Here is a 16,469-nt window from a genome sequence, read left to right as displayed (position 1 = left end):
TATTGAACCGTTTGAATATTTACATTTTATAATTAAATTAAAGTCTTAGACTTAGCGGATTTTCATCAGTAACGCCGAGGTTTAAAGTGCTTAAGAAAAAACCTCCAACCCAACCCGTAACCGTACACTGTGCAAGGATATTACACTTCGAGATGACACAATGATTTGACACCTTAACTGACAACCTTACTTTGAGCTCAGTCCGCCCTTCACGTGAACAGCCGCAGCTCCACACACGCCTCAGCACCTACCGGTATCGAACCACCACCTACCTACACCCATCGGGCTGAGCGCCTCTACAAGTCTTTGAGTATATTCCAACGAAGCTGTTTAGAAGATTTAAAATCATTCTGAAAAGTTTCTGGTGGTTTGGACTCTTCCATCGCTCGCACCCCACAGCCCTCCACCTAACGCCAGCGTTTCTTTAGCCCAAGTTGGCTACTACGAAGCTACCCGCTCGCTGGTCGTTCGAGAGCAGTTTGCCCGACGTTAGTCGGTTATGTTCTTTTATATGCGCTGCAATGCAAAATATGATGACAGAATAACTTTATTGATTTTAATGACATACCGCCTTCGGGCACTGAGTCCACAATTATATGGTTTTCGATCACATTAGGTTACTTGGCAGATCTTTTTCTTATTTCTTTTTGGATAATTTTTCGGATTTGTTCCGTTTGTGCCCCCCCCCCCCCCCCCAGCTTAGTGGGTGCATATTATTTGCACCCCTAGACGCACGTGCAATATTTTTACATAATGATTTACTATGTAATGACAAGTGCTCTGTAACTGGGGGCGCATAACGTACTGGGGGTGGGGCACAAACGGAAAAGATCAAATTTTCAAATAATCATGCTAGCCTGTATAAGTGATGGCTGAGGATTGTCAAAATCTCCCCGTAATTTGAAAGCAATTGGACTGCAATCGCGAGGTTGTTTTTTGTTGTTTTCTCAGGGTGTTATTTATTCGAAGAGCCTCCTTAGTGGTTAAAATTGGTATTATATTGACTGTATGAAAAGACTGTTAGCGTAAAAGTCTCTTGATATTTCAGATAATTAAAATGGAGCCAGTTGGAAGCTGTAGACGTTGCTTGCGCAACATTGTCAGCGTTTTTCCTCTCATTTCTATAGTACCTGGTTAGTATTGTCTGCTTGTTAAATTTTGCTCTTCTGAATCTGGTCTTCCGCCAACGTTTTCAATACTCTTTTTTAAGCACGCTCATTTCGATGGTATCGAAGGCCTAAGAAAATTCATCATGAGATCCGTCCAGATCCTCCTCCATACTTTGGCAAAGGAGATTTAATGAACAAGAAATTCGAAGCATTACAAAGTGCCGACGAAAAAGTCCACAAAAGTCTAATTGAAGGTCTTGATTATCCAATGATGACATCTGAAGCCCGAGCTAGGCTAATATCTTGTTCTGATCAAGTTTTTGACCCATACAAACCATCATCCAATCAGTCAACTCTAGTCGAATCAGTCAAAACTCCCGCGAGATCCTTCGCTGTTCGCGACAGACTAGCGCTTCGTCAAATGAGAAAGAGCATGGGTGATTTCGACAAAGCTAACTTCCTAGAATTGTCACACAAAGTTTACCTAGACCTTTTTCGAGAAATGAGTAGAATTCCAATCAAAGTAGAGAAAGTCATGGAGTTTTGCACTGAGCACTGTTACCCCATTTTGATGAATGGACTATCTGGAACTCAGATTCAGTGGAAGTATCTGGAAACTGTGGAACCAAGTCGCATTGTCAAAGCTAGAGTCGGCTCATTTGTGCAAGTAAGTGTTCGAGCCCCCTTAAATTATGATAATCCGTAGTTAATATTTCTACAGCCTTAACATAAACGGACATTAATTTGTTTCCAGAGACTAATGAACACAAAGTTAGCATCTTCCTTTTGCGCCCCATCGGCGTAGCGAGCGCTTGTGCTATAAAATGACACGTAACTTGGGTGTTCATAATGTACGAGGGATAATAACGGGAAAATTCCTTGTTTTGTTTTGATTAGTCCCTGAGAACAAACTAATGCGATATATTTTGCATTGGTAATTGCTTGATTAGTGTTCGAACACAATCAACATCCGATTGAGACATGAGATTTTCCATTTTTTTCTGCATATTAAATGCCTCACTTGTAAATGCCGCATTGATTTCAAGTCGAGAAATCAATGCTACTCAAAAGGCGTGCCCTAATAGCCTGTGGAGCTTCGAAACTAGACATCCGTATTAAAAATCAACAGCTATACTTTAAGGGTCGAAAAGTAAAGGACCTGATTTTAACGAGCGAAGAAGAAAATGTTTTGAAACTGTCGCGTAATCAAAATTGACTACAAGAAGCCTCCTAAATCGTCGAAGGAAGTTTGATGTCGCGGCTGAAACCTCTGCATATGACATCATCGCTTTAACTGAAACTTAGTTGACAGCTGACATCAGCGATAGTGAACTTTTCCTGCAAAATTATCAGCTCTACAGAAGCGAAAGAAATGCAAATCTGAAGAGCAAACATGGAGGTGTAATGATTGGCGTGCGGAACAACATTACTTCTTTCCCAATTGATGTTAAGAATCTGAATGACAAACTAGCGTCTGCGTTTGCAGGTTCGCTCATAACTGTAAATAACGAAAAGGTACTAACTTTGTGTTTGTATAACCCTCCTAGTAACAGCAAATACCGAGTCACAATTGACGAATTCAACCCTTTCTTCTGCTTTCTAGACAACGATGAGTGGAGAGAGATAAAGGTCATAGTAGTAGGAGATTTTAATCTTCCTTCTGTCAATTGGAAAACACTAGAGTCAGCTGACTTATATGAGAAACAATTGGTCGATCTATTTGATTGCCAAAATTTTATTCCCGTTGTTTTCTTTCCCACTTGTGGTAAAAACATACTCGATCAAATTTTCGTTAATGATGACAGCATAGTTATCGACGTCAATTGCGACGACTCTTTGCTCAAAACTTTTAGTTTATCTGATCACATACCTATATTATTAGATCTTGACCTGAGTCCTGCTAAGAACGAGAAAACCGAATTGCACAAAAGTTTGAGCTTCTGTAAATGCGATTACGTTGGTCTGAAGGAAAATCTAAGTCTTAACCCTTTTAATCCTATTTGTTATAGCAACTGCGATCGGATGCTCAGCGAGTGGTATCATTGGTTATTCGAGGCGATCACTAAATTCACACCAAGACGGAGTAAGCATAGATCCAATTTGCCACCCTGGATCACGCCTGCGACATCACATCTAATGAAAAAGCTTAATTCATTCACTAGCCAACAATGATTCGTTGAGATAGAAAGGTCGAGAACCAGTCTAGCAGAAGCGGTAGACCTAGACCAGAAAAATTACGAATCAAAGCTTTTCAACTCACGAAATCTCAAGCCATGTACAAGTATTTTAAAAGCTTACGAAAAGGACCGTCCGTTCCGCCACAGGTTAAATGGAACAAAGACTTAGCAAACTGTGATGCTGAAAAAGCCTGTCTCTTTAATAAATACTTCTGTTCAGTTTTCACAGTGTCATCGGTCTTCAAAAGCAGTTCGAATGAAAATAGAATTTTGAATAGTTTTACTGTGACGGAAGAAGCAATAGTTGAAATTCTTGGGTCATTAGACGTATCAAAGTCATGTGGGCCTGATAACTTGCCTGCAGTTGTCCTCAGGAACTGCGCAAAAGAACTTACGAAATCCATCTTTGAGTTATTCAGAAAATAGGAGCAGTTAGCCCAATTTTCAAGAAAAAAGGATTGAAAGCAGATGTTGTAAATTATCGTCCTGTAACACTATTATGCATTGTCTCGAAAGTTCTAGAAAGATTGTTGTATGGCTCAATTGTAAATTTTTTCAAAGGACTCATAACTGACTCACAGTACGGTTTTCGTGAAAGAAGATCAGTTATTCTTCAAATGATAACCTACTTAGATAAGATATACAAATTCTGTTCTGAGAACAGTCGAGAAAATAGCTCACTTCTCTTTGACTTTTCCAAAGCTTTCGACCAAATTGATCATGGAATACTTTTACGTAAGATCAATTGCATTGGAATAGGTGGCAAGCTGTTCGAGATTTTAAAGAGTTACCTGAGCGACAGACTGAAATACGTGAAAATTGGAAATCTAAAATCGAAGAATTCGCCGGTCACCTCGGGTGTACCTCAGGGCTCAATACTTGGGCCCCTACTTTTTCTTATTTTCATTAATGACTTACCTGAAACTGTTTTCAACTCTAAAGTCTTTCTTTTTGCTGACGATCTCAAATTATTATATAATGAAAATCTTGGAAACGCACACGGAATCAAACAACATCTAGATTCAATATTGCGTTGGAGTTACGAAAATAACATCAGCTTCAATTTATCGAAATGTCAGTACATAAATTTCAATATCAAGTCGAAATTAAGTCCGGTTTTGGGTCAATGGTCGCTGGAACAATCGAGAACTGTGGAGGACCTTGGTATCACTATGAACGACAGCCTCACTTGGAAGGAACATGTAGAATTGCGGACTGGTAAAGCCAACAAATTCTTCCACCAAATTAAAAGAAACACATCATATCTCCTGACGGTTACTGCAAAACTAAATCTTTATAAGAGTACGCTTATTCCAATCTTAATCTATGGATCTAACTGTTATATGCCTTCAAAATCTGACATGCGACTCCTTGAAAAATCTCAAGAAAAAGTTTCGAAATGGATCCTACCGAACCTTGATTATTGCGAACGACTGAGATTCCTGAACTTATTACCTCTCAACTATTACATTGTGCTAACAGATCTTCTCTTGCTATCGAAATTGGTGAACAATTATTATGCGTTCAACATCAGCGAGCATATTAATATTGTGCAAAGACGGTCAAGTTTTCGGTTTGTGTTGCCTGAAATCAAAAAAGAATTTCAGCGGTCAAATTTTTTCTATCGAACCACATATAGAGCAAATATCATTGATTCAAATGTTAATTTCTTTCAACCAGTCGGACTCAAAAATCGAATCTTAAACTTGATGTGGAAGTACTATAATATTTATTTCAGCATCGAAAATTCGTGTTCCATAACATTTATCTGTCTCTGCGAAAAATGTCGGTCCTCAAACGAAATAAACTTAACAAACAAACTTAAACTCGAATGATTCATCTATTTATATAATTTTTGCGGGAGCAGTCCCTCACGTTTGTGGAAGCCATAATAATAATAATAATAATAATATCAACGTCCTGTTTCAGACTAGAATCTCGATCTGTTCAAGCGCACATTTTACTAGTTTCAGGGCCTGCAATTTCTTTTAATTTTGCGTTGAATGTTAACCAATTATGTACAGTTTTTGCGTTTGTCTCTATTGACATTACTAATCTTATTAATTGCTCTTGAAGAGAAGCAAGTATTGTATACGTGTTTTTTCTGTGCAAAGTTTTTGCTTGATCGTTTTTTGACTTTTACCCCCTTGAGTATCTGCCTTTTCCGTGATCTTAAGTTCTCTCTCATTCTTAAAATCAAGCGGCTGAAGTCAATTGGCGGCAATTTAGTACTAAAAATCAAATGATAGTGCGCCGAAACTGGTGACATTTCCACTTTAAATATTAATAGTGGTGTATAATAACCTCTAGTGAGGTTATTTGAAGCCCCCAGTGAATAATGTACGAGGGATAATAACGGGAGAATTCCTTGCTTTGTTTTGATTAGTCCCTGAGCACAACCTAATGCGATAGATTTTGCATTGGTAATTGCTTGATTAGTGTTCGAACACAATCAACAACCGATTGACACATGAGATTTTCCATTTTTCCTGCACATTAAATGCCTCACTTGTAATATCAACGTCCTGTTTCAGACTAGAATCTCGATCTGTTCGAGCGCACATTTTACTAGTTTCAGGGCCTGCAATTTCTTTTAATTTTGCGTTGAATGTTAGCCTATTATGTACAGTTTTTGCGTTTGTCTCTATTGACATTACTAATCTTATTAATTGCTCTTGAAGAGAAGCAAGTATTGTATACGTGTTTTTTCTGTGCAGTTTTTGCTCGATCGTTTTTTGACTCTTACCCCCTTGAGTATCTGCCTTTTCCGTTATCTTAAGTTCTCTCTCTCATTCTCAAAATCAAGCGGCTGAAGTCAATTGGCGGCAATTTAGTACTAAAAATCAAATGATAGTGCGCCGAAACTGGTGACATTTCCACTTTAAATTTTAATTGTGGTGTATATTAACCTCTAGTGAGGTTATTTGAAGCCCCCAGTGAATAATGTACGAGGGATAATAACGGGAAAATTCCTGGCTTTGTTTTGATTAGTCCCTGAGCACAACCTAATGCGATAGATTTTGCATTGGTAATTGCTTGATTAGTGTTCGAACACAATCAACAACCGATTGACACTTGAGATTTTTCATTTTTCCTGCACATTAAATGCCTCACTTGTAATATCAACGTCCTGTTTCAGAGTAGAATCTCGATCTGTTCAAGCGCACATTTTACTAGTTTCAGGGCCTGCAGTTTCTTTTAATTTTGCGTTGAATGTTAACCAATTATGTACAGTTTTGCGTTTGTCTCTATTGACATTACTAATTTTATTAATTGCTCTTGAAAAAGAAGCAGTTATTGTAAACGTGTTTATTCTGTGCAAAATTTTTGCTTGATAGTTTTTTGACTTTACGCCCTTGAGTATCTGCCTTTTGCGTGATCTTAAGTTCCCGCTCATTCTCAAAATCAAGCAGCTGAAGTCGATTGGCGGCAAGTTAGTACTAAAAATCAAATGATAGTGCGCCGAAACTGGTGGCATTTCCACAAAAATTAATAGTGGTATAAATTAACCTCTAGTGAGGTTATTTGAAGCCCCCAGTGAATAATGTGCGAGAGATAATAACGGGAAAATTCCTTGTTTTGTTTTGATTAGACCCTGAGAACAAACTAATGCGATAGATTTTGTATAGGGAATTGCTTGATTAGTGTTCGAACACAATCAACACCCGATTGAGACATGAGATTTTCCATTTCTCCTGCAAAATAGATGCCTCACTTCTAATATCAACGTTCGGTTTCAGACTATAATCTCAATCTGTTCGAGCGCACATTTTACTAGTTTCAGGGCTTGCAGTTTCTTTTAATTTTGCGTTGAATGTTAGCCTATTATGTACAGTTTCTGCGTTTGTCTCTATTGACATTACTAATCTTATAAATTGCTCTTGAAGAGAAGCAAGTATTGTATACGTTTGTTTTCTCTGTGCAAAGTTTTTGCTTGATCGTTTTTTTGACTTTTACCACCTTGAGTATCTGCCTTTTGCGTGATCTTATGTTCTCTCTCATTCTCAAAATCAAGCGGCTGAAGTCAATTGGCGGCAATTTAGTACTAAAAATCAAATGACAGTGCGCCGAAACTCGTGACATTTCCACTTTAAATATTAATAGTGGTGTATATTAACCTCTAATGAGGTTATTTGAAGCCCCCAGTGAATAATGTACGAGGGATAATAACGGCAAATTTCCTTGCTTTGTTTTGATTAGTCCCTGAGAACAAACTAATGCGATAGATTTTGCATTGGTAATTGCTTGATTAGTGATCGAACACAATCAACAACCGATTGACACATGAGATTTTCCATTTTTCCTGCACATTAAATGCCCCTTGTAATACCAACGTCCTATTTCAGACTAGAATCTCGATCTGTTCAAGCGCACATTTTACTAGTTTCGGGGCCTGCAGTTTCTTTTAATTTTGCGTTGAATGTTAGCCAATTGTGTAGTTTTTGCCTTTGTCTCTATTGACGTTACTAATCTTATTAATTGCTCTTGAAGAGAAGCAAGTATTGTATACGTGTGTTTTTTGTGTGCAAAGTTTTTGCTTGATCGTTTTTTGACTTTTACTACCTTGAGTATCTGCCTTCTGCGTGATCTTAAGTTCTCTCAATCTCAAAATCAAGCGGCTGAAGTCAATTGGCGGCAATTTAGTACTAAAAATCAAATGATAGTGCGCCAAAACTGGTGACATTTCCACTTTAAATATTAATAGTGGTGTATAATAACCTCTAGTGAGGTTATTTGAAGCCCCCAGTGAATAATGTACGAGGGATAATAACGGCAAAATTCCTTGCTTTGTTTTGATTAGTCCCTGAGAACAAACTAATGCGATAGATTTTGCATTGGTAATTGCTTGATTAGTGTTCGAACACAATCAACAACCGATTGACACATGAGATTTTCCATTTTTCCTGCACATTAAATGCCTCTTGTAATATCAACGTCCTATTTCAGACTAGAATCTCGATCTGTTCAAGCGCACATTTTACTAGTTTCGGGGCCTGCAGTTTCTTTTAATTTTGCGTTGAATGTTAGCCAATTGTGTAGTTTTTGCCTTTGTCTCTATTGACGTTACTAATCTTATTAATTGCTCTTGAAGAGAAGCAAGTATTGTATACGTGTGTTTTTTGTGTGCAAAGTTTTTGCTTGATTGTTTTTTGACTTTTACTACCTTGAGTATCTGCCTACTGCGTGATCTTAAGTTCTCTCATTCTCAAAATCAAGCGGCTGAAGTCAATTGGCGGCAATTTAGTACTAAAAATCAAATGATAGTGCGCCAAAACTGGTGACATTTCCACTTTAAATATTAATAGTGGTGTATATTAACCTCTAGTGAGGTTATTTGAAGCCCCCAGTGAATAATGTACGAGGGATAATAACGGGAAAATTCCTTGTTTTGTTTCGATTAGTCCCTGAGAACAAACTAATGCGATAAATTTCGCATTGGTAACTGCTTGATTATAGTGTTCGAGCACAATAAACAACCGATTGAGACATGAGATTTTCCATTTTCCTGCACATTAAATGCCTCACTTGTAATATCAACGTCCTGTTTCATACTAGAATCTCGATCTGTTCAAGCGCAGATTTTACTAGTTTCAGGGCCTGCAGTATCTTTAATTTTGTGTGGAATGTTAACCAATTTTGTACAGTTTTTGCGTTTGTCTCTATTGGCATTACTAATCTTATTAATTGCTTTTGAAGAGAAGCAATTATTGTAAGTGTTTTTTTCTGTGCAAAATTTTTGCTTGGTCGTTTTTTGACTTTTACGCCCTTGAATGTCTGCCTTTTACGTGATCTTAAGTTCTCTCTCATTCTCAAAGTCAAGCGGCTGAAATCAATTGGCGGCAATTTGGTATTAAAAATCAAATGATAGTGCGCCGAAACTGGTGACATTTTGACTTTAAATAGTAATAGTTGTATATATTAACCTCTACTGAGGTTATTTGAAGCCCCCAGTGAATTTTTTAGTCCCATTTCGGCTGCAACCCCCCCTGCATGGGAGAAAATATGCACGTAAGGCAGGCTTTTTTCTTCCGTCAAGTTTTCACTTTTTGTTTACCCATCTTTTAGGGAAAAAACAACATTTTGTAGTGGCTACAGTTGTTATGATTTATATAATAAAGGCCTATTTGTATGTTATTGAAAAAGGGGAACATTTTGGAGTTGTGAAGGAAAACATGACAGAGGAAAGGAGGCATCAATGTTTGTGCCCCCCAGCTTAGTGGGTGCATATTATTTGCACCCCCAGACGCACGTGCAATATTGTTTCATAATGATTTACTGTGTAATGACAAGTGCTCTGTAACTGGGGTCGCATAACGTACCGGGGGGGGGGGGGGGGGCACAAACGGAAAAGATCCAGATTTTCAAATAATCATGCTAGCCTGTATAAGTGGTGGCTGAGGATTTTCAAAATCTCCCCGTAATTTGAAAGCAATTGGACTGCATTCGCGAGGTTGTTTATTGTTGTTTTCTCAGGGTGTTATTTATTCGAAGAGCCTCTTTAGTGGTTAAAAATGGTCTTATATTGACTGTATGAAAAGACTGTTAGCGTAAAAGTCTCTTGATTTTTCAGGTAATTAAAATGGAGCGAGTTGGATGCTGTAGACGTTGCTTGCGCAACATAATGTCAGCGTTTTTCCTCTCATTTCTATAGTACCTGGTTAGAATTTTCTGCTTGTTAAATTTTGGTCTTCTTAATCTGGTCTTTCGCCAACGTTTTCAATACTCTATTGTGATACTCCATAAATGGGTATCTAATAAACAGCCCAAACTTGGGTATTTATTTTGGTATTTATTTATGTATTTGTTAAAGCCATATATGATTTGTTAAAGCCGCAGCATATATTTGTTAAAGCCATATACGGATATTGTGAATACGGATATAACAAATTGTGTATTTGATATGTGCATCTATTGTGATGAATTAATATACACTCTCACTCGAGAGATTCCACTAGAGAGAACAAGTTGGCCTAAATTGAACATTCTATCACTATCTCTGTTTCATTGACTCAAAGCTCACAAATGAGAATCGTCGAGCCTGCTCCGAAGAAATAGACCGCTTGACTAAAACACCCCAAAATTAAGGAAAACTTGACACTTTACCAATCAACGAAAATGCTATATTACATGGTGACAGTCGCGGAGACGATTATCTTGAATTGCTGAATTATGAAACCCAATTACCAGACCTTACTTCAGAACTGCCAACACTCTAGCCAACTTGCCAAACTAGTCAATAAAACAGTACACATCCTTTCCCATACGATTTCTATGTTCAAGAGCACCACAAATCAGAGCATTCCTTAGGCTCTTCTTACGAAATTCTTGATATTTTCGTGCACTTCGAAAAATTGCTTTTCTGCATTAACTGTGTCGATGTTCTTTATTCTGACAACGGCCAAAAGATCCTTGTGATAATCAGATTCGCTAACATCACTGAATTTAATGAAAGCCTTACTGAAGCTAAAGTAGAGATGAAGCTGGAAATTAACGACAGTCACTTTTACTACATCGAGCAAGATGTCCCAACTGTCAACTAGACGACCCACCAGAAGGGCCTGATAACCAGAACGTGAACAGGAGACGGGGAGAACTTCACCAGCTGCAGAACACAGGACAAGACTGCCGTGCCGAACAGGACACGACTCAAAAAAAACAGTAAGACAAAAACTGTCAAGGTGCTCATTTTAATTATACGGTGCTTTTTAAATTTTTTTCCTCAGTGCTCCCCTTTTTCAACTTATTAAGCTTTATCTCAAAAGTTAGTAAGATAGAAGCCTTGAACTAAAACTATGGCCGCCCAAGCTCAGATAGCAGTTGAACCATACAGTGGAGAGGAGAGCGAAAACTTCAGACAATTCGAACAGCTCTTCAGAGGATTTGTTGGAGTTGCAGCAATTCCAAATAACCAGCGGGCAAATTTTCTTCAATTACACTTACGAGGACCCGCTCTTCGATTTTTTCAGACGCTCCCAGAGGCCACACGAAATGACGTGGACCTGAGTTTTACTGCCCTAAGAAATCATTTTTGTAATGTCCAACTCCAGGAAGTTCATGTACTAAACTTAGAGAAGCTAAGATTCGACCCAAAAATCGATACGCCAGAAAATTTTCTAGTCACCATACAAACAAAAGCAATAAGAGCGTACCCAACACCAGTTCTCCCAGCCGTAACACGAATCGATCCAGGAGCTGCCAACGCAGCAGCAGAGCAGACAAGATTTGATTCCGAAACAGCCCAGAGAGCAGAAAGACTGCAAGCTTCTGAAGACTTCAAGAACGCCCAAGTTAAACGAATTTTCCAGAAGGCAATGCCTGGATGGCTTCGTTCTAAACTTATGGAAAAACCACCAAATGCAACCGTCCAAGAACTTTTTACACTTGCAAGACAACAAATGACCATCAGGGACCTCTGCAGAAAAGAAGATTATCCTGAAGACGGATTTAATGAAGTTAGCAATACAATCTCTGATAACTTAATCAATGCTTTATCAAAGCTGAATGCCAATCAAGAATCAATGGAAAAACGCCTTCAATCAATGGATGAGAGAATCAAAAACAACGGACCAGTAACTCCAACGCCCACAAATCAAACTCCAGTCCCACCGAGATACCCAAATCAAGCCATTGCACAATCCCGACCATATAATCCACAACAGGGATACAACTACCGAACACAAAACAATTTCCAGAATAGAGGACCATATACGCCACGATTTCAACGAACCTACGCGCCAAGACAGTATCAGCCTCGTCAACAGTTTGGATACCAACAAACCAGACCTTCGAACTCTTACGGATACAGACAACAGCCAACGACGGGTATCCAAATGCCCAGAGGACCATACATGCCGGTAACAAGAGCCACCAGTGTGTTTTGTTACACCTGTGGTTATCCGAACCACACTTCAAGCCAATGTTCCTTTTATAATCGGCCAAACAGCCGAGGTAACACTTTTCCTTTCAACACCAGCCAAAAAACTAAGTAAGCTACCCACAAAAAACCCAGCCCAGAAAAACAAAAAAAAACAATTAAATTATCACTCTCATCCTTATACACTTCAATTAAACAATATTGCCGCCAGTAGTGGCAACACGTTTTCATATGTTAAACTTTTATTTTCTCCAATTCTAACTCGAAGAGCGCTAATAGACACAGGAGCCTGTGCAAATGTCATCAGCAAAAGTCCTTTATTGTCTTGCCCAAGTCCGACTCCATAATTTTGGGAAATGAATTTTTCAAGAAACACGACATTAGCATTTGCCCCAAGCGTTCTGTACTTCAGTTCCCACACTTAACAGTTTCAATAAATGAAATTAAACCACACAAAGAACCATGAAGAGCCATTCGTGCAAAGGAAATTCCAGTCTATACGACGAGAAAACAAACCATACCAGCAAACAAACAGGTAATAATTGAATGTAGTCTTTCAAAGCATACTGAGGATCTTAAGTTTAGTAGTGGTGTTGTACAGCCTTGTGAAACATTAGAACGAGAAACTGATCTTGCACTCACGTCATCACTTGGCACAAATGGAGAAAACAATACAATTTTCATTGCAGCACTTAATATTACTGACCACCGAATAACACTGACAAAGGGAACAGAACTAGCCTGTTTTCAAATTTTAACATCATAGCAAGCAGACAAGTTGATCCAAGTAGACCCGGAGTTAATAGCACTTGCCAAATATCGAAATAGCGAAAACTTCATCCCTGAAATTAATCAGTTAATCCAAGATTCAGACAGAAAAGGAAGGAACCAACCACCTAGACCAAAACCTGACTATGACTCACTTTGGTTCCCAACCCCCGAAAAGTGTGAAAATCCATCGTCTCTTCCACCCCTTCAAAAACAAATCCACGACCAGATAGAGATGCTCCAACAAAAGGAATCGATCGACCCGAAGCAAAATTATGATGACCGAGAGAAATTCCTTTCACAATTCACATGGACAAGATCTCTGCTAACCAGTAACCAGAAACAGCAAGTGGAAAATCTTTTAGTTGAATACAATGATATTTTTGCAAAGCATCGTTTCGACGTCGGATACAACACAGAAATGAAAATAAAGTTGACACCAGAGCATTCAATGCCAATGTACGTTCAAGGCCCACCAACGCCAATTCACCTGCGTGACGAACTTCATGTAGAGCTAGCACTAATGCACTACTACGGTCTAATAACAACATTGCCACAGTCAAAGTACAGTAGCCCTCTGTTTGCACACAGAAAAGAGTCAGGACGACTCGGATTGCTCATTGATCTCAGAAGAGTAAACCATTTGCTCAAAAATGATTACCTGAACGCTAACTTTCCAATATCAAACATGACTGACGCAACGAATCACTTTGCAGGAAAGACTTATTTCACTTAACTAGACTGCTCACAAGCTTATCACTGCGTCCAAATGGCAGATGACATATCTTTGCAATTACTTGCATTCAATTTCTCGTCAAGAACCTATGCTTACAAATGCTTAGCTCAAGGGCTTAGTAATTCAGTAACTGGATTCAGCTCATTTATCAGGCATTACCTGGATCCATGTCTTGCAGCAGATATGTGCACCCAGTTCATGGACGACATTGGATGTGGAGTTAAAACCTTTGAAGATCTGATATCAACACTGAAGCAAGTGTTTGACTGCATCCGTAGATCTGGACTTAAATTGTCAACGAAGAAATGTGAAATTGCCACCGACTCGATAAAATTTCCGGGGAATGTAATCACTAAATAGGGAATTTCTCCAGAGTCAGTGAAAATAAAGAAGTTCCTCAACAATGTACGGCTCCCGAAATCGACTAAGGCAGTTAAGCGGTTGATAGGCTTTGTGCAATTCTTCCGGAACTATATACCTAATTTGGGAGAGAAACTGATCCCATTCTACCGAATGCTGAAGAAAGATGCGACACTTTAGCCTGACGAATCACATGTAAAAGCACTGGCAACATTGAAGGACGACTTGCTAAAGGCAACAACCATGACACTACGACTTGCAAAACCTGGTCAGAAGTATATCCTACTTTGTGACGCCAGCTACTACGCTGCAGGATTTGTACTGATGGTAGAAGACTACTTGGATGAGAATAACACAAAGGAAACCAAGAAGTATGCACCAGTTTCTTTTGGAAGTCAAGCATTTACAACCCCAGAACTCAAGTACTCAATCTACTACAAAGAGTTTCTGGCACTTTATTTTGCACTCGAGCATTTTGCACATTTCATTTGAGGATCCACTTATCCAGTTGTAGTACTAACAGACAACAGAAATCTAACTCAGTTCTACCAATCAAAAATAATACCCCCATCACTTGGACCGTGTGCTTTCCTTCAACCTAGTTATTGCTCACATACCAGGAAAAGCGAACTACGCAGCAGTTTTCCTTTCGCGAGTGGAAATAGACAGAGCCGCAACCGTGTCTCTAAAGCTAAATGAAAAGATACCAGTGAGAGATATTGGAATCAACACGGAAGCCCGAATGCAGAACTAAATTCAATTGATTGTGTGGACGAATTTTTCAAGCCTCGTTCCGAAACTGAAGCATTTATTAATCAATTGAAGCAGTGTGGCCTATACCACTCATATCAAGAGAAAATGAAGACTCTTGAAGACGAAATCAAGGGATTCGTGAAATTGTACAAGCCTGAAGTAAATGCAAATGAATCAATCCAGCTGATACCCTGAACGATATTTTTGACAGAAGTCAACCAATCGATCAAAAAGCAGAGCAGATGAAAGTCCATGAAATACAGAAGAGTGTTAAAGGGAAAGAAAATAACACAGTAGTTGATCTAACATATGCATCAAGAAATATGAGAAAGTATTACAAACATATGCTAAGACTAATTGTAGAAAATGGAGTTTTATACAGACTCTTCTACGACGACGCAGGAAAAGTACTTCACCGACTGTATTGCGTGCCAGAACACTTGCGGAAAGAAGTCCTCTACAGGATCCATAACTCAAGAACAGCAGGACACAACGGAATAACAAGAACAATTCAGGAGTTTAGAAAACGGTTTTATTTCCCAGGATTCACGGAACAACTAGTGGATCTGGTTAAAAACTGCTTGACATGCTTGCAACTGAAAACAGCAAAAGAAGGCACACTGAAGCCCCCATTGCAGCCTATATCATCTCTGTAATCTTTCCCCGGTGACCAACTTCAGATTGATCTGGTTGGAAGTTTCAACTCGCCAGTCTACAAATACGTCTTAAGTGGAATAGATGTATTCAGCAAATACTTATTCGCAGTCCCATTGAAAAATGGAAGCGCAGATACAGTAGCAAGAGAGTTAGTGAAGTTCTTTTTCAACCACAGCTATGTGCCAGAAACAATTGTCTCAGACCTAGGAACGTCTTTTACCTCATCTCTCATGGATGAACTGACAAAACTCCTTGAAGTCAAATTGAAGCATGCATCTCTGAAACACCCACAGACAATTGGAGCAGTTGAACGCTCACACGGACCATTAAAAATTAAAAAGAATCTTGAAGCTGACCACAGACAAGCAATGGAACGACTGGCACAAGTATGTACCGTTAGCAACTTTCCTACACAACACATCGTATCATACATCAATTGGATGTTGCCCCACAGCACTCTTTCATGGACGAGAACCTGTCAAACCATTGGATTTGCGATTTGCAAGAAAATCAATGGAAGCAGTCGCAGTGAACTCAGACTATGTGGTTGCATTGCAAGATGCAATGATGACAAAGTTCGAAGAGAATAAACTTCAGCTAATTGACTCCTACCAGAGATACCGCTACTACTACGACAAGAAGGCTGAAGCAAAACCTCTGAACCTACATAGCTACTGCCTCTTGTTGAACCCGAAGCTCACGTCACAAAAACCACAAATCAGCAAAGTAGCACAGGTTTGGATTCCACTTTATAGAGTTGAAAAAGTATTGTCAGACTCCAACTACATTATCAGAAAGATCGGAACGAACTTCACACAGTGCGTGCACAGGATTCGATTACGATCTGTAAAACAACCACCAGACACGGATGACTTAGAAGTAGTAGATCCAAAACAGTTTATCCCCGACCCTTTACGTAGAGACGATAAAAGAGAACCAGAGCTCTTTGACGACCACATTGAAGATCTCACTTTCCCAACACCAACCCCAGAAGTTAAAGCCCCCGAGCCTCAACAAGGCCCACGAATACGTCT

General features: G+C 39.0%; 1 protein-coding gene across 1 annotated transcript in view; it reads left to right on the top strand.

Moving 5' to 3' along the window:
- Positions 1 to 1,027: 1,027 nt before the first annotated feature.
- The window catches only part of LOC142341190 (large ribosomal subunit protein mL45-like), a 44,109-nt gene continuing 28,667 nt past the window's right edge, over positions 1,028 to 16,469 (top strand). The window contains exons 1-2 of the mRNA XM_075392103.1: positions 1,028 to 1,133; positions 1,211 to 1,776. Coding sequence (XP_075248218.1) covers positions 1,058 to 1,133; positions 1,211 to 1,776 — 642 coding nt within the window. The 5' untranslated portion in view covers positions 1,028 to 1,057. The remainder of the gene's footprint in view (positions 1,134 to 1,210; positions 1,777 to 16,469) is intronic.

The sequence above is a fragment of the Convolutriloba macropyga genome, chromosome 6, assembly GCF_964194025.1.
Source record: "Convolutriloba macropyga chromosome 6, txConMacr16.3, whole genome shotgun sequence".
Lineage (NCBI taxonomy): Eukaryota > Metazoa > Xenacoelomorpha > Acoela > Convolutidae > Convolutriloba > Convolutriloba macropyga.
This window is presented reverse-complemented; position numbering and strand designations above follow the sequence as displayed.